Source organism: Mustela nigripes, chromosome 6, assembly GCF_022355385.1.
Source record: "Mustela nigripes isolate SB6536 chromosome 6, MUSNIG.SB6536, whole genome shotgun sequence".
Taxonomy (NCBI): Eukaryota; Metazoa; Chordata; class Mammalia; order Carnivora; family Mustelidae; genus Mustela; species Mustela nigripes.
This window is the reverse complement of record NC_081562.1, coordinates 19,116,882-19,143,342: the sequence shown is the minus strand read 5'-3', so window position 1 is coordinate 19,143,342 and position 26,461 is coordinate 19,116,882. Positions and strand designations below refer to the sequence as shown.

General features: G+C 35.0%; 1 protein-coding gene across 3 annotated transcripts in view; it reads left to right on the top strand.

Annotated features, from left to right (window-relative positions):
• The window catches only part of PARPBP (PARP1 binding protein), a 68,437-nt gene that overhangs the window by 41,367 nt on the left and 609 nt on the right, over positions 1-26,461 (top strand). For all 3 annotated transcript variants that reach the window (XM_059402234.1, XM_059402233.1, XM_059402235.1), the window contains 4 exons: positions 6,615-6,798; positions 9,827-10,005; positions 12,285-12,366; positions 25,905-26,040. In XM_059402234.1, coding sequence (XP_059258217.1) covers positions 6,615-6,798; positions 9,827-10,005; positions 12,285-12,366; positions 25,905-26,040 — 581 coding nt within the window. The remainder of the gene's footprint in view (positions 1-6,614; positions 6,799-9,826; positions 10,006-12,284; positions 12,367-25,904; positions 26,041-26,461) is intronic.

Below are 26,461 nucleotides of genomic sequence, written 5' to 3'. Positions count from 1 at the left end.
CTTTTGATGGCTGCATAGTATTCCATTGTATATATATACCACATCTTCTTTATCCATTCATCTGTTGATGGACATATAGGTTCTTTCCACAGTTTGGCTATTGTGGACATTGCTGCTATAAACATTCAGGTGCACGTGCCCCTTCGGATCACTATGTTTGTATCTTTAGGGTAAATACCCAATAGTGCAATTGCTGGGTCATAGGGAGCTGTATTTTCATGGAAGTTTGAGGAACCTCCATGCTGTTTTCCAGAGTGGTTGCACCAGCTTGCATTCCTACCAACAGTGTTGGAGGGTTCCCCTTTCTCCACATCCTCGCCAGCATCTGTCATTTCTTGACTTGTTAATTTGAGCCATTCTGACTGGTGTGAGGTGATAGCTCATTGTGGTTTTGATTGGTTTTTCCCTGATGCCAAGTGATGTGGAGCATTTTTTCATGTGTCTGTTGGCCATCTGGATGTCTTCTTTGCAGAAATGTCTGTACATGTCCTCTGCCCATTTCTTGATTGGATTATTTATTCTTTTGAGTGTTGAGTTTGCTAATCTCTTTATAGATTTTGGATACTAGCCCTTTATCTGTTATCGTTGGTAAATGTCTTCTCCCATTCTGTCAGTTGTCTTTTGGTTTTGTTAACTGTTTCCTTTGCTGTGCAAAAGACTTTGATCTTGATGAAATCCAAATAGTTCATTTTTGCCCTTGCTTCCCTTGCCTTTGGTGATGTTCCTGGGAAGAAGTTGCTGCGGCTGAGGTCAAAGAGGTTGCTGCCTGTGTTCTCAAGGATTTAGATGGATTCATTTCTCACATTGAGGTCCTTCATCCATTTTGAGTCTATTTTTGTGTGTGGTGTAAGGAAATGGTCTATTTTCATTTTTCTGCATGTGGCTGTCCAGTTTTCCCAACACCATTTGTTGAAGAGGCTGTCTTTTTTCCATTGGACATTCTTTCCTGCTTTGTTGAAGATTAGTTGACCATAGAGGTGAGGGTCTATTTCTGGGCTCTTTGTTCTGTTCCATTGATCTATTTGTCTGTTTTTGTGCCAGTATCATACTGTCTTGATGATGACAGCTTTGTAATAGAGCTTGAAGTCCAGAATTGTGATGCCACCAACTTTGGCTTTCTTTTTCAATATTCCTTTGGCTATTCAATGTCTTTTCTGGTTCTATAAATTTTAGGATTATTTGTTCCATTTCTTTGAAAAAAATGGATGGGATTTTGATATGGATTGCATTAAATGTGTAGATTGCTTTACGTAGCATAGACATTTTCATGGTATTTGTTCTTCCAATCCAGGAGCATGGAACATTTTTCCATTTTTTTTGTGTCTTCCTCAATTTCTTTCATGAGTACTTTATAGTTTTCTGAGTATAGATTCTTTGCCTCTTTGGTTAGGTTTATTCCTACGTATCTTATGGTTTTGGAGCAATTATAAATGGGATTGACTCCTTAATTTCTCTTTCTTCTGTCTTCTTTTGGCGTAAAGAAATGCTATTGATTTCTTTGCATTGATTTTATACCCTGACACTTTATTGAATTCCTGTACAAGTTCTAGCAGTGTTCCTGACCTTAGTGGAAAAGCTTTCAGTTTTTCTCCATTGAGAATATTTGTGGTGGGTTTTTCATAGATGGCTTTGATAATATTGAGGTATGTGCACTTACACTTTGAAGAATTTTGATCAGGAAGGGATGCTGTACTTTGTCAAATGCTTTTTCAGCATCTATTGAGACTATCATATGGTTCTTGTTCATACTTAATTTTTCAAGATATGTTTTAGCAAATAGTTATCTAATTCTTGAAGATGGTAGGGGAAAGCCAATCCATATAGTAAAGATACTCAATAATTACACAGAAGTATTACCAATCATTTGTATTATTGCTTATTGCTCTCTTTCAGTCACTACACTTTAATACAAACTTGGAGATTTTTAAAAAATATTTTAATTATTTATCTGACAGAAAGAAAGAGAGAGAGTACAAGCAGGGGGAGCTGCAGAGGGAGAGGGAGAAGCAGACTCCCCACGGAGTGCAAGCCTGATGGCGGGCTTGAACCAAGGACCCTGGGATCATGATCTGAGCCAAGGGCAGATGCTTAACCAACTGAGCCACCCAGGTGCCCCTAGACTTGGGATTTAATTATGTTTTTCCTCAGTAGCTTTATTTCTCTCTTTCTTCCCCAGGGCTCTAATGTGATACATTTGGTAGTCCAGAGCTGCTGCTTACCTCTTTTTCACCTAAAGTCTTCCATTAATGTTGATCCAGAGTACTCATAATTTATCTTCTGAGATGCTTCCTGAATAACCCCCTTTTTCCTTACCCACCCACTCAAAATTCTTCTATACCTTCAGTATCTCACTTACTCATGTGATCAGTTGTAACCTCTTAAAAATATTTTATTTATCTTATCCCAGTGCCTAGCACAAATGTCCTAGTGTCATTTGAGTTAAAACTTAATAGATTCCAGGTTCTAGAAGCAAGAGTCTGGATTATGCCACCATGTTGCTGAGCAGATATTTGAAGAGCTAATATTTGACTTTAGTAGTGAATGTATAGCAATACACTAGTGATAGTACTGGTGTTTGAAGTTTTTTCCCAAGGGTCAAAATGTTGAGTTTGGCAAATATCTGAAACACAAATCTTACATATTTTTTCCTAATATAATTCATTCAGGGAATCATATCATCTTTAATATTTAGTATATTTGTACTTATAGAAGGAAAGAGAAAAGGAGTCAGAGGTGACTTTTACTTAATATCATTGAAAGCATTTTTTTGTTCTTGCAATTGGCATTATAACACTTTCATGTTTTATTATCCTTTTGAGTCTTTTCCAAAACTCTTCCATTAGATTACTTTGCAGATAAAGTTCATAGTATTGTGTTTTCATTTTGGCTTCATTTCATCCAATTACTTTCTGTGCTTTTGATTGAAAATCAAGGGAAAAAAACAGAAAAAGAAAATGCATATATATATATATATATATATATATATATATATATATATATGAATTCCCTTGAAAATTTTTTCCCTTGAAAATTAAGGGAAAAAAACATAGAAAAGGAAAATGTCTGTCTGTATATATGTGTGTATATATAGTGTGTGAACTCTAAAGAATTCATATATATATATACACACATATATATGAATTCTTTAGAGTTAAAGAATTCATATATATATAAACACACACACATATATATGAATTCTTTAGTTTACTCAGACTTCTGATTACCAATATATGGCAGATTAGTTCCCCTGGTTGACCCTTACACTGAAAATAGTTAATAATACTGGATAGCATAGTTTTAAAATACTTCTTAAATGCATTGATGAGTAGGCATATATAATGAAAATATAGGCCAAAAACTAGGAGAGGGAAGAAAGCCAGAGAGGGAAGGCAAGAAGGGAAGTGAGCTTTTATTTTGAGAGTATTTGGTGATTTGGAAGGTCAGTTCTTAAAGAGTCACTAAGTCTGAGAGTGCAAAGAGAAAGCCCAGGGACTAAGTTGAGAAGTCTATTGAATATACCCACTCTATAGGGCTGCCCACTCTATGTCAAATGAGCCAAGAATAAGGGCTTTAGCCTGATAAAGGGTTTCTATATTTGGTGTTAAAGTATTTTATCATTCTATTTAAGATTGAGAATAAGGTAAGAGTTTTTGATCTTATCATTTCTTTTCAGCGTGATATCAGGTGTAATAAGGCAAGAAAAAAACAGGAGATACAACAATTGGAAGAAATAAAGTTCTGTTTGATGATAATATGATTGTATATGTAGAAACTCCCAGAATATAAAGGCAAATTATTAATATTAATAGAAGTGTTTAACAGTGTTGTTGGACACAAGGTCAAAAAACAACAAGCAATCGTATTTCTATGCCATCACCAAATAGAAATTAAAAAAAAAAAAAGAGCTTCAAGAATATAAAATACATATAGGTGCCTGGGTGGCTCAATGGGTTAAGCTGCTGCCTTAGGGTCAGGTCATGATCTCAGGGTCCTGGGATCGAGTTCCGCATTAGGCTCTCTGCTCAGCAGGGAGCCAGGCTTCCTCCTCTCTCTCTCTCTGCCTGACTCTCTGCCTACTTGTGATCTCTCTCTGTCAAATAAATAAATAAAATCTTAAAAAAAAAAGAATATAAAATACATAAAATAAATCTCATAAAAGTCATAGGAATTCCTTCCTCTCAGAAAGTTCAGACTCAAGGTGAAATTCTCTACTTGCTCTCTCCCATCCAGATCAAAGTGCTACCAGAGATTTTTTTCTTCAGGAAAATCCATTCATTCTGCTTGCCTCTCACTTAACAGCTCCCAACTTTCCACTCTAGTTCTTGTTTTTTCCTTTTTTGGGGAGAGATTAGAGATTTCCTCCTATTGCTGCCAAACCTGGTGAGATATTCCCCCAGAGTATTTATTTAGTCTGCCATAGTGTAAGTGGAAAGGGCCTAGGTACTTTTGTATTGCAAATAATAATATAGTAATTGTAAACTATGTATCTTTGTCTTACTGTTAAAAACTTTAGATTGTTGGGTGTGATAGTGGTCATTTATTTAACAAATGTAGCAATCATTTCTTCTGTGTGCTAGGTATAAACTGGTAGTATAAAGATTGGTAAATAGATTGTTACTTTCTTAAGGAGCTTTTTCTTCTCTTTCTTTCTTTTTCTTTCATTTCTTTTTAATCTTTTTAATTTGTTTTAGTGCAAAAAGGTGATTTTATTATAGCATGGGGACAGGAACCCTGGGCAGAAAGAACTGCCCTGGGTTGTGAGGAGTGAATGATTATACATTTGTTAATTAGTGGTGGTTAGGGATAGTGCAAATCTCTAAGGAATTTGAAAGCAAGCCTTTCAGGACTTTAAGGGGACTAACTGCTGGTAAGATAAGGTTACTTTTAGTCTTTAATAAAACATAAATGTTAAGGTACTAAGGTGCCTGTGAGTACCTTGAGGGAAGGTCACACTCTGCATGTTTTAGGTATCAGAGGCCTGCTAACAATAAGGAGATTTAATTTAAGCTACATTTCTCTTGCCTCTGTTTACCTCATCATTCCCCCCTCTCCCCCCGAACAACGTTGACCCTTAAATCTTTAAAGTTGTTGAAGGCTGAAGGTCTCATCTTCTGTAGCTTCTTCCTGCTGAATAGAGGCTTAGAGATGTCCCTACCTATGGTTCAAGGTTGGTCAGCTGAGAATTTAATAGGAGTTAGGAAAGGCTAAGGCAGCTGTTCTTAGACTTGATAACATACGGGAGTCTCCTGAAGTTTCATTTCTTTTTTGTTTTCCCTTCCTTCCCCCCCCCCTTTTTAATTAAATGTTTTTCCAGCTTATGTAGTTGTCAGAATCACCTGCAGTATTTTTAAAACAGTACAACTGTTCAGACCCTTCTCTACAGTTTGTGATTCAGTAGGGTGGAATCAGAGTTGATATTTTAAACAAATGCTGAATATGATTCTGATAATCAGGCAAATTTGGGAAACACTGGTCTAGTCATACATTGGAACAGCTATTTGAATGTGAACAGTCATATTTCCAATGTTTGTTAGAAAACCTGTCTTCTTCCTGAAAACATAGAACCTGGCAATAGGGCAGTGCAGATAGAAACTTTACTTCATAATTTCCTTTGTGTTAGTATATAAGTCACAGAAAAGGTAAATAGCATACTCAACATAAAAGGAGGGAGAGGCGGGGGGAGGGGACTGTTATTTTGTGCTCAGGCAGTCTGACTTTATGGCTAGGCCATACCACCTTCTCATTCAGCACTGCACAGCCTTTCCAGGGATACCTCTAGGGATGGAGATCTCCTGATTTTAAAAAAGAGCCCTCTTCTATTGTTGGACACCTCTAATTTCTTCCTTGCAATAGATCAAACTCCTTCTTCCTATATATTTCTCACATTTTTTTAGGTCAGCCTTCTAGAGCAGGAACTGCAACCTAAATTCATTCAGGTTCAGGTTTAGTATAAAGAAATAATTGATTTCAGGTTTTTTAAAACCTGAGTCTGTTGGACATAGTTGGTCTAGTCTTTGATTTGCTTTAGATCAGTATTAACTACCTTAATTTCCCCTTCCATATAATAACAGTTCTCATATTAGAAGGCAATGTCATGTTTCAGGTCAGTCCTCACCACCTCCTTCCCAGCCTAGAACACTGTGTTCTTGGACAAGCTATTTAACCTTTTTGAGACTCAATTTTCTCATCTGTGATTTAAGGATATTAATACTTATTGAAATGATTTTAAGATTAAAGTAATGTGGGATTCTAGGTATTCGGTGAGAGATAGGGTTTCTGTTTCCTTGTATCTATCTAAAGGTACGTATTTTAAGTATATTATGTGTGTATAACTATACCCGAAACTTACTATATATCATCTATAACTAAAATTCATTTCCCATATTTCAAATCAGGGAAGAAGTAACTTTGTTGAAATGACTTGCTTTAAGAAAAACTTTTTAATTTTGTTGCTCATGGTTCTTATCCTTTTCTTAAATGTGTTAGTTTGATTTGTAAGATCAAAGTCATATTTTTTTGAAGTGTTGATTAACTTTGAGAAGTTTATTTTCAAGCTTATAAGCATATTGTCATTTCTAATATTATTATAAAGGTGATCTTATTTCTATTTTCAGCATTGCAGGGGGTCGGATACTCTCAGTGATAAAGATGCAGCTGATTAAAGGCCAAAACAGCAGGGATCCTTTTTGTAAAGCAGTAGAGGAAGTCACTCAGGATTTGGATTTGAGGATTAAAAATATTATCAATTCTCAACAAGGAGATGTAGTTGTTAGTACCACTGACATTAGTCCTGCACGGGTAATGAGCTTTTTATTTTTCATTATCCTTCTATACAAAACATTATCGCTTCTACTTGTTATAAAAATGTTTTACTATTGCTACTTAAGTCAGAAGAATGTTTTTCCTGTGTTATGAGATATTGAAAATTTAAGTTTCTCAATAGGATTTTATGGGATTATGTTCAACTTGAAATAAATCATAACATCTTTGGGCCAAATTGTCTCTATTTGTTAAAGCAGCATGTTGGATAATCTTCAGTATCCCTTGTAGCACTAGAAGTTTATAATTTTTGATGGATATTAAAATGTCTTATAATATTTTTTAATAATTATTCTTATGAAACCATTATTTTGCCATTTATTCAAATATAAAATAAAAGCCAGGTTTCCCTGGTTCTGGCCCCAGCCCTAGGTACTCTGTAGATTAACAGAAATCGTTTCTAATCAGTTTATTTTTATTTAATAGAATTTTTTCATCTTTATGATCTGCTGTTTTCTACCTCTATTACCAGTCTACAGCAAACATCGGGATTTTTTATTATACTTAGAAATCTTTTAACCATATACTCCCAGAATGTTTACCTCTTGTCGTTTTTTGGTGCAAACTTGTACAGTATAATAACTATAGTATAATAGGAGAAATTGGCTACCATCTTTTCAGCTCTAAAAAGGAATTTGGGTGTATGTGTGACAATCCATTTGTTACAGTTTAATTCAAGGAACAAAAGCCCCTTTTCCTTAGTGTGATTGTGATAATCAGTGTATGGAGAAAGACTTTTGCTTATGTTTTATTATTCATCTATTATTATTATACATCTATTTTATTTATTATTAACTGATTATTTATCTATTTTCATAGTCATGGGGAGCCATTTTTAGTTATTTTTCTGTAACAGTGCATGTTTTCAGATTAATTGGAAGGTAGGACGTAGGGGAGATTCTGGGTTGTTTAACCCACTGAGCCACCCAGGCGCCCCGAGATTCTGGGTTGTTGCCCCATGTGTTTTATGTGTGTTAATGCTTCCTGTGACTAGCTTGGCTCAAATGACAACCAGGTTATTACTATAAGTCTAAATCAGAAACTGTCATAGCTCAGGTAATTAAGAGCACCAGTCTCTGCCGTTTTCTGTCACAAGAAATAAAGATACAAACAACCTGGTTCTTAATTTTACATTTTCAACCAAATCAGAAATCTTTGAAAAATACTATCTAATAATTTTCAGTAAGTTAATATTAAACAATATGGACTGTTTCTTTGGTGCTGATGAAAAAATATATATTAAGCACATAGTCATTACAATTGTGATAAGCACATATAATGTGATAACAATCATTATTGTGATAAGCAGTTTGTTAAAATTCCAGTGTAGCTCTACAGTAGAGTTTGGTCAAGCCCAGTAGAGAAAGGAGGCCAAGACCACATTGATAAAAGCTGAGGAAAATGGTACAGCTACAACAGATGTTCCAGAAAGGGCAACTTTGATACTTAGGCACAATTTCTAACATATTGAATGGGTACACTATCATTCTACCATTACCCCTTTTTTTACTAGTGATTTAACTGAAGCACAGTGAGGTTAAGGAACTTTCTCAGAATTATAAACTATGTAACTACAGGTAAGTTGCTATCAAACCCAGCCAGAAATATTTTCAGTTTGTGCTTACATGTGTCTGCATATAATATTATATTAGCATCTAATTTCCCATATTCTGTCTGTCCATTAAGTTTTTGTAGCTCTGCTCTTTTAACCAGCTTTTTCTTTATCTACACTGCTACTATTTTAGTTCACTGTGACTACCTTCTTCTTTTCCAACCTGGGCTACTACAATCTCTTAATTTGTGGTCTTGTCTCCAGACTTATTAACATTCTTATCCTGGAATATATTTTATGCATTGCCGTCATTTTTTTATAATCTAAATAGGATCATTTATGTCCTTGATTAATAAAGGAAAAGATTTTAACTCCTTTAACAGATTGATTTACAGTTTTTTTGCCAGATTTATAGAGCTTTCCCAGATTCATCTCATATAACTCCCTCTTGGTTACTCTGTTCTTCAGCCATATCATGTTAACCTGGTCCTTAAAAGTGCCATGTTCCCTTCCACCCCTTTGTGTCTCCTCCTCCATGAAGCCATCCTTGATTCCAGAGTCAATTGATCAGTACCTTTGTATGCTCCTATTGTACCATGTATACATTCTGTTAGAAATAGCACTTAGTACTTCGCAATGCAGTTGTTGGTTACTTACTTATTTTATCAAGGAGACTATGGTTTACTTGAGGCAGTGGTTTTTTTTTTTTTTTTTTTTTTTTTTTTGTAGTCTTAGCTTCAACCACTTTGTTTAGGATTTTGTATGTACTTATCAATGGATTACTGAATAAATGAATATCAACTCATTTTTAATTAAGATTTTATTTATTTATTAGAGAGAGAGAGGGAGAGAAGAGAGCATGAGCTGGGAGAGAAGCAGCTGGAGAGGAAGAGGCAGGCTTCCTGCAGAACAGGGAGCCTGATGTGGGGCTCAATCCCAGGACCCTGGGATCATGACCCAAGCCAAAGGCAGAAGCCTAACCAACTGAGCCATCCAGGTGCCCCACATTTGAATAAATCTTTACAACCATCTGTGAGGCTGGTATTCACATCAACAGAACCCCATCTCACTTTGGTATAAGAAAGAAAAAGATAACACAGGGAAGCTAGGTCATGAAGCTAGCTAGGGACGCATAACTAGATAGTTACTAAATTTTCTGACTTAAAGCTATATGTTATTTTAACCAGAACCAATAACCAATATCTTCCTGTGATGATACTATTTTCTCTCTCTCTCTTTTTTTTCTTTTCTTTTTTTTTGTTCTTTGGGAAGGTGATAAGATTGGTTTTAGTATGACTTGAGGAAGAAATATTACATGCCTTAAAGCCATTTCCCATGGCTGATTTTTTATAACTTAACAGAAGGAGAACAGTGGCACAAGAAATAGAAAAGAATAGCTGATTGCCCCAACTTTGGTGATTGTTACATTTACTTAATAGTATTTTTTTGTTCTAGCCAAAATCTTATGCCATAAACCATGGGACTGCATATTGTGGCAGAGACACTGTGAAAACTTTACTAGTTCTTTTGGATGAAGAAGCAGCCAGTATGCCTACCAAAAACAAAGCAGAGCTTTTATATGATGATGAAAACACAATTCATTATAATGGAGTTTCTATTCTTACACTTTTTAGGTAAGTAATGTGGAAGTGATATGTATGTAAATGTTAACTCTAGTCTACAAAGGGAATAAAAAAACACCATCTCATTGATTAAGAAGAAACTTGGAGACTATGGAAAAGTGTGAAGAAAGAAAACAAAAGCTTAAAGGGAGATTGAACATTTGGATATGAGGAAGTTTTTATAAAAACAGTATTTTGTGAGAATATGACAGGTATTTTTGTTTTTATTTTTTTGCATTTGTTTTTACTTGGGAATATTTATTTCACTTATATTACCTCAGCCCTCATGACAGCATCTTTCAGTAATAGCCCCATGTAATAAGTTAAAAATTGGACACTTGAAAGACAGAGACAGAGATTAAGTAATTTGCCTAAGAGAGTACAGTTAGCAAGTAGCAAAAGTTTCTTGCTCCAAAAATTAAGGTCCATCCTCCACGTATTGTGCTTCTCTTCATGAGAACAGGAGAGAGTGTGTACACCAGACTTACACTGAAATTGACATCTCTTAATTCTTCCTCTTACGGAGAAAAATACTTACCAAAGTAGTTTTGGTGTTCTGTGCAAGATACTGATACACTCAAAAAAAAGATATTGATACACTCCAGTTTTTATAAGAGCTAGATCAAACATTGAAAAGGTTTGTGGTATTTATATTCATGAACATTCGTTTATAGAAACATGTAAAATTTTAAAACAAAAACTTAAATTTTATTTAGTACATTGTGGAGAAACTTTACAAAGTCATCCTACTTATTTGCTCTCTTCTATTTTTCTCTTCTGTTTAAATAGAAAACTTGCAATGGTCTGTTATTTAGTGTTGTCCTCCAATTTATTTAAATCTCTTCACTGGGGCGCCTGGGTGGCTCAGTGAGTTAAAGCTTCTGCCTTCGGCTCAGGCTATGATCCCAGGGTCCTGGGATCGAGCCCCGCATTGGGCTGTCTCTCAGCAGGGAGCCTGACTCCCCCTCTCTCTGCCTGCCTCTCTGCCTACTTGTGATCTCTGTCAAATAAATAAATAAAATCTTAATAAATAAATAAATCTCTTCACCAGGTTTTAATGATTATCCTTTTATATTTGGGCATGATATAATTCACTCATTTTGTTCCTCAAAAGTGTTCAAATATTTTCCTAACAATGAAAATGTATTTTATCAATGTTTTATGAAAAGAGTGGAAAGAAAATGAACCTTTGTGTTTTCTTCTTTTACCTTACTTCTGTTCAACAAGTTTTGCTTTTTGGGTAAAAACATAAATGATTAAATTTTCTCTCAGATTCAATTCTACCTTTTTTTTTTTGACAGACAGAGATCACAAGTAGGCAGAGAGGCAGGCAGAGAGAGAGAGAGAGGGAGAAGCAGGCTCCCCGCCGAGCAGAGAGTCTGATGTTGGGCTTGATCTCAGGACCTTGGGATCATGACCTGAGCCGAAGGCAGAGGCTTTAACCCACTGAGCCACCCAGGGGCCCAATTCTACCATTTTTTTTTAAAAGAAAGTTATTTTGTGTTTATAGAACTTTAATAAATAAAATCAATCCCTACATCCATTTTAAAGAAGTATTTTTCTTAACCATATGGCCAAACATATTTCAGTTGTTTACAGTTCCTTAGCATTTACAGTTGTCATTGTGCAGACAAGTGCCAGTTCATGGTAAAGTGAATTTTTTCATGGTCTGCATTGAAATGATAAAATTAAGGACAATGTGGTTTATGAATATAAGTCAATGTAAGGTTATAAACTAGTGTTTCTTAGAATAGACTCTTCTTTATTCTTATATAACAGTCTTTTGAGTTAAAGAGGTTATGACTCTGGCTCTGTTAAGCCAGAAAGGAATTTATTGAGGAATCCAGGGTTGTCTGGCTCCAAAGCTCCGGTGTTTCTTTCTCCATTGTGCCTTCTTTGACCGTCCTATTTCTGAACGGTATTTTTCTCTTGAATTCCCCTGCTACAGCACTTGTCCTTTTTTATTTTAAATTTTAGTTGTATGGGTATCTTATTTCCTTAGGCTTTAGGATGCCTGAATTCAGGGCAGTGAGTGAATCTACTTTCTATCCTTCATAATATCTTACACAGTGCCTTACATATATTAGAAACTCAAATATGTAGTAATGGAATTAATTAACAGCAAATTATTAATATTTAGAACTCTCAGTAATACTGACACTTTTATGCAGTATTATAAACAACTAGATTTAGTTGTCTTTTTATTTTATTACTGCTTTTGGATAAGGGAGGGGCAAAAACGAGTTCAAACCCTACTTTTGTTTATACATTTTTACTTTTTTTGGACTTAGATCTCCCACACAAGTGAATAATTCATCCGTGAAAGCCCTAAGAGAACGCATCCATAAGTCAATGCAAGAGAAAAAAATTAAGGTATAGTTTAATGTACTGTTGTAAAAATGATAAAAATGGTTTTATTTGTAGAAGAAATATAGAAAACTGAGCTGGATATTTAAATATATATTGTATATGGAACAATAGGAATTAAATGGAAAATGAGTTATGACACTGACATATAGAAACCTTCCTTTTATACAAGCTTGGCTAATTAGTCTTTGGCTTATTCCAACTGCTAGACCTAAAGAAGGAAAGGAATAAGCACTTGCTATTGTAAGTGTTCAGTACATATCTATGCAGTGAATGAAGGGGGAAATCAGACATGATTTTCTCATTTACATTTCTCACATATTAAACTAAATCTTGAGAGACTATAAATTCCATTTGGTTCCTGTCTGAAGACATTACAATGTAGACTATCATTAATTGTAGATTAAGACAAGATGAACATTTCACATTGTTTATTGACTAGAGTTATTCTTTGTATTTTTTTATCTTTATTTGATTTGAACTAAGTTTTCCTGTCCTCATTTCAAACACCTGTGCCTGTAAGTAGCCAATAGTATGTTTTTTAAGTGTTTAAAATTTTCTTGGTTTTATTTTTCGAAAAGAAACTTAGTCTTAACTCATTCAGTATACATTTATTGAGCATCTACTATGTGCTAGATATACTCTTCTATGTTTGGAAATTCATTCATTTGTTCAACAAAATTTTCCTGTAAATTTACAATTACCTTTAATTATCAAGCAGTTATTCATCTTCATACAACTTTGAGAACTCTAATTTCTATGCTATTTATATTCCCATTTGGAAAGCTAGTCCAAATAGCAGAAATTTTAGTTATCATCAGTTTCATACCCAAAACCCATTTAGTTTCTGTTAGTAAGTCTTGTCTTTATTTTGGTAATTTTTAGTTGTCAGAACTTAATACCTATGGAATATATCACGGTGTTTTGTATAATTTTCCTATGAGTAAAATTTGTTAATCCTTTGTTATATTGCATAAGTACTTATAGTCAAGGCATAAGATTTTTTTTAAAAAATCCATTTGTTAATACATCCAAATGGCCAACAGACACATGAAAAAGTGCTCTACATCACTTGGCCTCAGGGAAATATAAATCAAAACCTCAATGAGGTACTACCTCACACCAGTCAGAATGTCTAAATTTAACAAGCTAGTAAATGACAGATGTTGACGAGGATATGGAGAAAGGGGAACCCTCCTACACTGTTGGTGGGAATGCAAGCTGATGCACCCACTCTGCAAAACAATATGAAGGTTCCTCAAAAAGTTGAAAATGGAGCTACTCTGTGACCCAGCAATTGCACTACTGGGTATTTACCCTAAAGATACAAATGTAGTGATCCAAAAGGGCACGTACACCCGAATATTTATAGCGACCATGTCCACGATAGCCAAACTATGGAAAGAACCTAGATGTCCATCAACAGATGAATGGATAAAGAAGATGTGGTTTATATATATAATGAAGTACTATGCAGTCATCAAAAAACCACTGAAATCTTGCCATTTGTAATGACATGGATGGAACTAGAGCATATTATGCTAAGCAAAATAAGTCAATCAGAGAAAGCCAATTATCATATCATCTCTCTGAAATGAGGAATTTGAGAGGCAGGGCTGGGGGGATTTGGGGGGAAGGGAGAGAAAAAAATGAAACAAGATGGGACTGGGGAGGGAAACAAACTGTAAGTAAGAGACTCTTAATCTCAGGAAACAAACTGAGGGTTGCTGGGGGGTGGGGGTGGGGGTGGGAGAGATAGGGTGGCTGAGTTATGGACATTGGGGAGGGTATGTGCTATGGTGGGTGCTGTGAATTGTGTAAGACTGATGATTCACAGACCTGTACCCCTGAAGCAAATAATAAACATTATATATTAATAAAAAATATCCTTCTTTGGACTTTATTAGTACCAGAAATGTAATGTATAAATTTTTTCCCAGGCTATGGATACTGATAAACTTTAATATTTTCGTTTAAAGATCATTGGGATAATACCCTCTAGTTCCATCCATGTTGTTGCAAATTGCAAGATTTCATTTTTTTCTTGTGGCTGAGCACTTTTATATATGTGTATATATATTCATATGTATATATGCATACATATATATATACCATATCTTCTTTATCCATTTATCTGTCAATGGACATCTGTGCTCTTTTCATAGTTTGAACTAGAGGGTATTATGCTAAGTGAAATAAATCAATCAGAGAAAGACAAAGACATGATTTCGTCCATGTGTGGTATTTAAGAAACAAAACAGAAGAGCATAGAGGATGGGGTGGGAAAGTAAAACAAGACATAATCAGAGAGGGATACAAACCATAAGAGACTCTTAACCATAGGGTAAAAACAGGTTTGCTGGGGGAGAGGGGAATGAAAAATGGGGTAATAGGGTGATGGGCATTAAGGGGGGCACATGATGTATGAGCACTGGGTGTTATATGCAACTGATGGATCACTGAACTTTACCTCTGAAACTAATAATACACTACATATTAATTCATTGAATTTAAAGTAAGAAAAGATCATTGGGATATTTTGTTAGAATTAAGAAAATCAAAATGAAAATGTCTATATGAAGAATGAGAACGTTTTTATTATTTTTTTTTAAGAAGCTGCTAAGAGTCAGCTAATTACTATAAAATGTACAGACAAATTTATAAAGTTTTGGGAAGTAGAAGAGAGATTATCTAATACAGTCTCAAAAGCCTGAGAAAATACCTTATCTAAGATCTCATAACTACTATGAAATGTTTTATGCCAGTGTACAAAGCCATGGTTAAATACTAATGAGATTAAATTTACATTGCTTCTGTTACTTAATAGGCTTAGTCTACTTGGCTCTGACACTAAATGGCAATAGAGAGAGGAAGGAATTGGTGTTTATGATTGTATTTTGCTGTATAGTGGTCTTTATAAAAGCAAAGTATGAAAATAATTGGTTTAGCCAGGTATACAGCTGAACCATAGCCAGAAAAAGTATTTTGTTGGAATAACAACAACAACAAAAATGTTACTAATATTTACTATGAAGTAACTGTGGAAAAGTAGTTTAATAGCTTTTTGTCTTATTATCTGGTTATTTTTGCTCTTTTTGCATATGGTTTTTTTAGTTAGGGAAAGAATATATGATCTGTAGTTGAAATAGTATCTTGGAAAGAGCACTTCAAAAATAGAAAATATTAAGGAACTCAGAATTTTGATGTTGTAGATGGTAATTGTGAAATATTCATGTAATTATTATATGGGGCAAATTAACTTAACTTAGATTTTAGTTTCCTATTTATTTATTTATTTAAAATATTTTATTTATTTATTTGACAAACAGAGATCACAAGTAGGCAGAGACACAGGCAGAGAAAGAGGAAGGGAAGCAGACTCCCTGCTGAGAAGAGAGCCCAATGCGCGGCTTGATCCCAATACCCTGGGATCATGATCTGAGCCGAAGGCTGAGGCTTTAACCCATAGAGCCACCCAGGTGCCCCTAGTTTCCCATTTATAATTAAAAATATATACCTCTCTGTTCACAAAGTCTTGTGCAACCATATTCATTATAAGTCCTCACGTTTTATTTCCCATTATTGCTTATTGGAAAACTTGTCAATGACAGTCAAGTAAACTCCCTTGTGATAGAAATCAGAAGGTTCTTTCTGAACCTTCATGGTTTTGATAGGAGTCTTTAGAAAATGTTTATATCCCATCCCCTGTCCCACCCCCAATTCCGAACAGTTCATGCAAGTATCCTCATACCTCTTTCTTAAAAGATTTTCAAGAAGATACGTCCTTATATCCCTGTAAATTAATTACTTTTATTCCTTTCAACTTGGTTTAGCAGGTTTTGCACATCAAGCACAATAGACAAGTCACATGACAGGTCTTTTCCTTATTTTGAGTCTATTTTTTTTTCCCATATACCTAAAATAATACATAGAATAATCAGCCTTAACTGATTTAGTAAGTTAGGTGAGCTGATCAGGAAAATACTGGATCTTTAAAACATAGAGTCGTTGGGACAGTGAAAATTAGGACTCAGGTAGTGTGGAAAATAGACTGTCAATAACTGGTACCTTTGTAAGCAGTCAGGCAGTCCAGTGCTCATGGAGTTAGAAAATTCTTAATTAGATATCCCAGTTTAACCTTTAGTCTTAGAAAACTCTGAGTATATCCAAACTAAAATGGTAGATTGAACGTAACTCATAGAATTTCTCTTCCCTTAAAATATCTATAAAGTAATAACTAACAAAAACATTCACCAAGAGAAAACAATAAAAAAATAATGCAGTTAGATATAATAACTTCGAAAACGGTGGCCAAGGAAAGAAACTGAAGATTTTAGAGGGAAGAGGCACAGCATGACTTAGCAACTTAATACAGCCCAGTCCCTGGATACTATACTAGTGAGTTGACAAATCTTGAGAATTACCACTCATGTTTCCCAAACTGAGGCGCCAACTAAGTGTGTGTATTCTTTTTTTCCTCCCTTATCAGAAAAATAATAGAAGTGGCAATTAGATAGTAATGTGGCTTAAATGTGAAAAATGAACCCTGAAACTTACACACACAAATGAAGCCTCTAATGCCACATAATGTACCAGGGAAATTACCCAAATGATCCCCTTCCATTTGAATGAGATATAGTGGCTAAGTAGAGGGAGTAAAACTTCCTATAGCACATATAACATATAATAAACTCTTAGGAAAGAGTGGAAACCAAGAAATGTTTTCAAACTGTTTCCTCTGACAAATGCTACTCCTGCCTCCACCACTCCTCAGGCTACTGAAAAATGAGGAATAACAGAAAGTATGCGGCCTTCAAAATGTAACTGAGGAGAAAATAAAATAAAAAATAAAATGCTGTCAAATAAGGAGGGAACAGAATGAAGAAATCACTCACAGATTTGGAGGCTATTGTTTTGAACTAGGATATAGTAGGTCATGGCAGAATACCATTTCTCCCAACAGTAACAATAAAAAGCAGATAAATAGGGTAGAATATATTTTAAAGTAATATATTTTTAATAGTTTTAAGTAGACTAAAAATCTGAGGAGGGTAAAATCTTTCTGAGGTGAGCAGCATATTATCAACTGCTTTCTTCCCTGGAATTATTTGCCAGTTTCAGGTATGAGTCAAGGGTTGATGTTGGCCGAGGTAAAAGACCTCTATGGAGGGAAAGAGGAACCAACAAAGTTTCTGGGTCTCTTGAGGCACTGGCAATAATTTGGAAAATTTAGGAACCCCGAATGCATGGTTATTTTTACCTATTGTACATATGCTAGATTTTGAAACTGAGTGGTGGGAGGATAAGGAGCTTCGATTTGGTAAACTCAATCACCTATGATCTTGAGATAGCTAGAAGACAAGGCCCTGCTTGAGGAGTGCGATCCCCCTTCAACACACAGCTGTCTCCTTTCACATATTTGTCATATTTGGAAATGAAGTCAGGTGGGAGGCCAAAGAGCATAATGTTAAAAACCTCTGGAAGGCAGAATGAATCCTCCAGACTTTTAGGTCAGAGACGATGGAAAACCATGAAGTTCTTGACTGAAGCCTGGGAGGGACACTGTCAAGGAAGAGATAAGAACCAGAAGTCAAATGTAAGTTATGACAAGTTGCAACCTAACTAGTCAGCTCAGTCCCTGACTGCACTGAGGTTATCAGGCCTTTGCTCTGTCTGCTTAATGGAGACAAGAGAAACCCTTGTAGATAGAAGAAGGTTTTTCATCTGGAGGCTTTACAGTTTCTTTATACACGGTATCCAGCATAAAATAAAATATACTGGACGTGAAAAGCAATAGGAAGATTTGTCTTTTAATTAAGAGAGAAAACTAAAAATACTGTCAGATTTACAAATAATCCAGATATTTGAATTAGCAGGCTAGGGATTAAAAATTTTTCAACATAGGGCTGCTGGGTGGCTCAGTTGTCTTTGGCTCAGGCATGATCCCGGAGTCCTGGAATTGAGTCCTGCATTGGGCTCCCAGCTCCATCGGGAGTCTGTTTCTCCCTCTGACCTCCCCTCACATGCTCTCTCTCTCACTGTCTCTCTTTCAAATAAATAAATAAAATCTTTAAAGTCTTTAAAATTTTTTTCGACATATAAAAGTAATTACAGGAAAAGATGGGCAAAATGGGTGAAAAATTGGGGAATTCCAGCAGAGAATTAAAATCTGTAAGACTGTATTCCTAGAACTACAAAAACATTATCTGAAACAACTCATTACATGAGCTTAATAGTAAACGGACATAGCATAGGTGGTAAACCTGGACTTGAAGATGGGTCATTAGAACAATTAGAAAAAGTCTAACGTGTGCCTAATTAGAGTCCCAGAGGAGAAAATAGGAAGAAATGGTATTTCTAGAAGATATAATGATAGTAATTTTTTCTAAAGCTTAGTTGGTTCTTTCACATCATCAGGTGGTAGTTGTTAGAAAACTTGGGGAAGACATGGGGAACAGATGTAAGGTCTTTTTTACTAATACAAAGTTGCATATGTGTTCCAATAATCCAAACCCAGCAAAAAACAATGTCCTAGAGTCCTTTGAGAATCCATTTGCAGCACATAAAAGTGCTACAGGTTGGAGCAGCTGTTGGTTAAGTGTCTGCATTCAGCTCAGGTCATGATCCTGGGATTCTGGAATTGAGCCCTACATCAGGCTCCCTGCTCAGTAGCAAGTCTGCTTCTCCCTTTCTCTCTCCCTGCCAGCCCCCACTTGTGTGCTCTCTTTCTCTTGCTCTATCTCAAATAAATAAATAAATAAAATCTTAAAAAAAAAAAAAAGTGCTACAGGGTATAGATGATAAGCTTTGATCTAGAATAGTGTTCTCCAGTGGAATTTTCTGTGGAAATGTTCTATAACTATGTCAACACACATGGCTATTAAGCACTTGAAATGTGGTCATTGCAACTGAGGCAGTGGATTTTTAATTTTATTTAAGTTTAATTGATGAAGGACATGATGAATAGCATATTAAAACAGTTGCAATTCTGGTAGTTTAGAGATACCTACAAAAAGAATAACAGGAGACAAGTAAGTACCGGAAATGCTGCTCTGACCATGAGAGATGAGAATAAGGTTTAAATAGGCAGAGAGAATGGAAGAGAGACTGCCAAGCCGAACAAATAATCTGATGAAAATGTTAGATTATATCACTCATATAGAGTATATATTGGGTAGTTGTACAAAATGAGTGAATAAATAGTGTGGGGCAAGGTTAAGGAAAATATGACTTTTGTGGTTTTGGGTAAGAGTTAATTTTTGGAGGGCTTATTGTAAGGATAAGATATTGATAGATAGAAGATAGGATATTGTGTCATGAGAACCTGAGAAATGTGGACTATTAAAATCCTTAAAGGGCCAGTGTACATAATGGGACTTAAGGACTCAGTGGCATGATTCTCAGTACCCAAATGGGATTTAGGTTTTCTCTGTGTGTATGCATCTCTCTTGTTCTTTGCCAAATGGTTTCACCACGTAGAGTTTACTTTGTACATGTTTTTCTATCTCAGTGCTTTTGTCCTCAGGGTGATATAGCTGTTCTTTGCCAGTCTACTTCTCTCATTTCTGTATCATATGGTTTTCTTTCTCTCTATTAAAGAATAGAATCTATTCTGTAAAATTTTTTTCTTCCTCCAAGCCTTTGCTTACTCATGTCTCTGTTCCTTCATACCTTTCTCTTGCATGCATCTGTTATAGTCTTAACATTTTACTTAAATGATTCATTTAGCAAATATCTATCAAATGCCTGCTGGGTACCAGACTCTATCCTAGGCACTGGGGATACATCAGTGAACAAAACAGACAAAAACCACTGCCCTCATGGGCAAATCTTCCCCAGGTATTTGTGGGGCTGGGGTACAAGAATTTAAATAGAAGTCCTTGGCCCATCCCGATACCCTCTTTCAACCCTTGTTCTATTCCACACTCTTAGGACACTCCACAAAGAGGTGGGCACACTCTACTCCTCATTACCCTTGCCATAAAATAGTCAGCGCTTGAGTCTAGAGGAAGAGGCCAGCACAAGTCCATTAAGGAGGGGAGGGCCAAAGGAAGGCCAGAGCAGGTCACCACCAGTTGCCAAACTAAGGATTTTGTTCATGGAGCTTACATTTTAGTTGGGAGAGGCAAATAATGAACAAAATGAAAAAGTGAATTATGTAGAACATTAGAAGGTGCTGTGGAGTAAAATAAAAACTAGGGAAGGGAGTTAGGAGAATATGTTCTTGTGAGTGTGTTTTGGTTTTAGATAGGATGATTAGTAGAGGTCTCTTTGAGAAGGTGACATTAAGCAAAGACTTTAAGAGAGTGAGCAGGGTTTTTATTATTAGAGTGAATATGAGATGTTTGTATTAGATTGAACTAGAGTTGAATTCACTGGGCTGAAATAATGAAGTTGGTATTTATTGAGTACCCACTAGGTGTCAAGTGTTTTACTAGACATTTTATATCCTTCATCACAATTAATCATTGTTCAATTCTAGAAGCATCATTTTCTAGATCGTAAAGTTAGTAAGTAAAAGAGCAAGAATTTGTATTCAGGTATAAGACTTTATGCTATTTCCAAAGAGTAAATAAAGACATAGTAATTATAGTAATTATAATGAAGAGTCATAAAAAAAAGTAGTGCTACTACTTAGGTCAAAAATATTGTCTTTCTGCTAGTTAGCAAAATAAATGAAATTTCACTGATGAAGAAATGGCTTATTTGATGTATTTACAATCCATATACCATTAAGGGTAGCAATTCTGTTTTTTTGAAAAAATAATACTATAAGAATGAAAAGGTAAATTTAGAATATTTATTTACAGTTCCATATTTAATAAGTATGTTGAAAATAATTTCCTTTTTCATACTTGTTGATAAATTTATCAGCATAATGGGGCTTAGCACTTTCATTATCTTTTATTAATGGCTAACTCCAGGAAAGACTGTGAATGACTGTGACTTTTACAGTATTTTGACTCATTTGTTTTAATCTAACTGGAGTCAGGCTTTCTTATGTGAAGTACTATTTTCCTCAAACTGGGAACCTACTAATAATTCCAATTTAAAAAGAGCTTGTGGCAAAAGGACTTTTCCAATTCTTGGCAAGTTTGAAGTTCATTGCAATTTTACTGTGGATAGAAATCTTTCCAAAGGGGGGAAATCACTCTACAAAGGAAAATGTTCAATCCTTTTCTCTCATGTGACTTGAACATAAAATGACTTTAACAGCCATGTATGAATATTTTTAGTTGTTTAGTACTTCAAAAGCTCTTTCAAGAGGGAATTGTTTTGCTTGTTTGTGATTCCAAATAAAATACACAGAGAGATTTGGATGATTTGCCACAGGAAGTAATCTCAATTCTATGTAGCCACTAATCCTGTGCAGAAAAATTCAACTTTTATGAACAAAGGAAAAGCAATCTCTTTAAAATTATAAATACAAGCCAGTGCAGCTTGTATTGTTTTAATAACTAAAATGAAGATGCTGATTATAAGTTCAGTTTTTGAGTTGCATTCCTAGAATAATTTTAGTGTTGGCTTGGTCTTGAGGAATCTAATTAAATAGATTACTACTCTACAGAAAAACTGTCTTCATAGATGTTATTACATTAATTAATTACATGGTACCTAGATGGAGCTCTAGAACTTAAATAGTCCTTTCAAATTTTTAACTATTTAATTCTGACTGTTCTGTGAGATAAATATTATTCTCATTTCTGTGTGGATAAGTGGGAGAAGTTCATAAGTTTACATGAAATCATCTAGATTATAAGTGATAGGGCCAGTATTAGAAAGCAGGTCTTTTAACTACAAATCTGGTGCCTTTCCCATCACATCATTGTCTTTTTGTGCTGATCTTTTTAGCCAGACATCACATTGTTGGCTCCAGTCAGGTTCATGATCAATGAGAATCTCTAGTTCTTTTTCATATGTTGTTTTTAAGTCAAGTTTTCCTCATCCTCATCTGTAATTGATATTTTGAACTTAAATATAGGACTTTGTTTACCCTCACTCATTCTCATCTTATTGTTTTCTACTTATGGTGCTAGCTTTCTGACACTTTTCAATCTTGAGTCTGTTATCCAGTTTATTATTTCTTCCAGCTGTGTGTCAAAAGCAGCTTTTATAAGTGAAATGTCTTTGTAATTATAGGAGCCATTTTAGTAATCTCTTTAGTATTCTGTGTGCCTGTGGTTGGAACTTAATAAGTCATAATTGATAAAAAGAGATTTTTGTACAGGGCAGAGAAAGGGAAACTCATATAAAATCTCTTCCGAAAAGAAAAAACACCTTCAATGTAATTACTCAGTTATTTCCTTTAGACATAAGTATCCAAAGATTACCGTAGAATTGTTGTGGTTCTCATATTTTAATATTTTTATAAATAATATATTTTATGGTAAATAAAGTCGTTAACTATTTCCTTTTACATCTGGATCCATTCTCAGTATTTTAAAAATCATTACCTTGTAATTCTGGTTTTCTGAAATTACCCTACTGTCACTGAGTCTCACAAATTTTTCTATAGGAGGCCTAAAGAGAGGAAATCTAGTGTGATGACTATGACACTTATTTTGTGACTGTATATTACACAGCAAGGAAAGGTTTTTACTTAGGTGTGTGTCAAAAATTTTTAAAAATAACACAGCTTTCTAAAGAAATGTTTATTATTCTAACCATGAGATTGAGAAAACATCAATTTCCTGTACTAAATAATATAATTATTATATTTTAATTTTTAAAAAAGATTTTATTTATTTATTTGACAGAGAGAGCCAAAGAGCAGAAGCAGGGGGAACAGCAGAGGGAGATGCATAGCAGGGAGCCTGACGTGGAACTCGATCCCAGAACCCTGGGATCGTGACCAGAGCTGAAGGCAGACGCTTAACCATCTGAGCCACCCAGGCACCCCTAATTATTGTATTTTTATTTAGAGTATTTTATGGGGGTGCTGATGAAGATTTTGTGGTGGGATGCTAAAGTCCTCCAAGCCACCCACAGTTGCATTCACTATCTGGGTAATACAAAAGCAATCCTAGACAGCCACTTAGCATTCATTTGCCTTCATGGTCTTACCATACTCTTTTATAGCTCATTATGGGCAATAATTTTATTTGCTCAGAATAAGTTTATTATCTCTAAGCAGTAACTCTGGTGAAATGAAAGAAATGTATAATGTCACAGATAATAGTAATGATAATGATAATAATAAAGATAACATCGGGGCACCAGGGTGTCTCGGTGGGTTAAAGCCTCTGCCTTCGTCTCAGGTCATGATCCCAGGGTCCTGGGATCAAGCCCCGCATCGGGCTCTCCGCTCAGCAGGGAGCCTGCTTCCTCCTCTCTCTGTCTGCCTCTCTGCCTACTTGTGATCTCTGTCTTTCAAATAAATAAATAGAATCTTAAAAAAAAAAAAAAAAACGATAACATCAACAGTTAGTACTGGTTTTGCAGAAAGTAATAAAAGGTTTTTGACAATGTTATTATAGTAACAATGTGATATAGTATAAACTTTACAGAATTCATTTTATTAACAAAATTTATTTTAATAGCTTTAATCATTTGTTTTAATTCTTTACTTATGGAATTAATAAAGTCCAGAAAGGGCTAGTTAAAACCTTTGGTTGAATTTTAGGGCATCTCATGATGGAAACTGTAGAATAGTAGTTGTATTCATAGAGATTCAGGAAGATATTGGGTTGTAGTCCATCATCCCTAATCAAGAGCCCACTACTACTCTCTTCTACTTTTTCTTTTTTTTTTAGTTTATCCATTTGACAGGTCACAAGCAGGCAGAGAGGCAGGCTGAGAGAGAGGGGGAAGCAGGGTCCCTGCTGAGCAGAGAGCCTAATGCAGGGCTCGATCCTAGTACCCTGGGATCATGACCTGAGCCGAAGGCAGAGGCTTTAACCCACTGAGCCACCCAGGTTCCCCATACTCTCTTCTACTTTTTAAAATAGTTTTTGATCTTTTACATATTCACATTTTTTTCAATTTTGTGAATTTTTGTGCTTAAAATGAAAGAAAATTAAACATAATTTTTAATGTGGGAATTGGAGCTCTCATAGACACCATTAGTCAGAAGTATATAAAGTCATCCTGGAAACACTTGCTTTTTCTTTTCTTTTCTTTTCTTTTTTTTAAGATCCATTTATTTATTTATTTGAGAGAGAGAGAGAGAGAGAGAAAGAGAACAGGTGAGAACAAAAGCATGGGGGAGGAGCAGAGGTAAAGGGAGAAGGAGAGAAGCAGACTCCCTGCTAAACTTGGAGCCTGACCTGGGCCTCAGTCTCAGGACCCTGAGATCATAACTTGAGCCAAAATCAAGAGTTGGACAGTAAACCAACTGAGTCACCTAGACGCTCCCTGGAAACACTTGCTTTGATGAAGCAACTGGGTTGATCTAATTTCTTTTAAACCTTAGTCTGTGGATTTCACTGCCATTATCTTTGCTAACATCTAAGTTGATTAATGCAATGATCTCTCTGAATGTATAATATAGTATTTACCTACTGAATATGAAGTATAAAATTGTGCTTTTTCAGATGTTATGAACAACATTGTTATCAATCAGTATTTTGTAAGTAATATTCAACATAATATAGTTATGGTTTGAAGTGTTAAATTTTTGAATTGTTGAAGTCTTCCTTATTCATTTATCTGAAATTTAAACATCTATTTCTGAAAAGGATTTGACATCTCAATTTGAAGTTATCTCTCCATGATAACTGAATGTCATTACACATCAGCTGTAATTTACTGAAATTTGCATTATCCATAGAGGTTACTTTGTTCTGAAATTAATTTCTGTCCCTAAAGTGGCCACTGGTCTTATGTTTGCAGAATACATTTCATAAATTACTTTCTTGACATCCTTTTTTGTGGTTAAGAATTAAATTTAGCTTTCTGATTTTCTCCTACTTATGATCTTTGAAGATAAATGCAAGAGTTTATTTTGACCATTAAATCACTTGGTCAGATCTTCCTAGAATGGTATAATTTGAATCATCTTTCTTATTTTCCTAAATATTCAAGTAGTCACATGTTCTGGAGTCTAAAGCTGATTTCTCTAAACTGTTAAAAGGTATAAAAAGCTGGTATTACTGAAAAGAACAAAAATGCCTGTGTAGCAATGGATGAGTAAATTATGAAACATCAAGGGTTAAAAATTCCCAATGAATAATGGAGTTTCTTTTTTTAATTTTTTAATATTTTATAAACATATAATGTATTATTAGCCCCAGGGGTACAGGTCTGTGAATTGCCAGGTTTACACAGTTCACAGCACTCACCATAGCACATACCCTCCCCAATGTCCATAACCCTACCACCCTCTCCCCCCTGGTCCCCGTCAGTTTGTTTTGGGAAATTAAGAGTCTCTTTTTTGGTTTGTCTCCCTCCCGATCCCATCTTGTTTCATATATTCTTTTCCTACACCCCAATAATGGAGTTTTTAAGGGAAATTTTGTATCTTGATTATCATAGAATAGTTTTATGTCTGGACGAAAAAAATAAATTAAAAAACTGTATATGTTCTTCTGTATTCCTTTTACTAGATGAAACAAACCTTAATTAGATCCCAGTTTGCTTGTACTTATAAAGATGACTGCACAATAAACAAGGATAAATGGAATGATGTTAATTCAGCATCCAAGCCTTTGTATGTACTTCCCATGGAAAATGACCTTTCTGGTAATTGAACTTATTTGAGTAATTAAATAACTATTTAATTCTAGTGTATTAATTTTTTTTTAAGATTTTATGTACTTATTTGAGAGAGAGAGAGAGAGAAAGAACACGCTCAAGAGAGAGAGCATAAGCAGGCAGAAGGACAGAGGGAGAAATTGACTCCCCAACTAAGCAGAGTGCCAATATGTTGGGCTTGATCCCAGGGCCCTGGGAACATGACCTGAGCAGAAGGAAGATGTTTAATCAACTGAACCACCCAGGCACCCCAAATTGGTTTTTATCTTAAGTAAAACAAAATTTTGTTTTGAAAAATATGAAATGTGAAATGTAAAGGTTTATATTTTTAAGATGGGTTTATTTAAAAAGTTAAACCTAGGTACAAATCTAGGAGGAATAGGACACAGATTAACTAAATATATTTAAG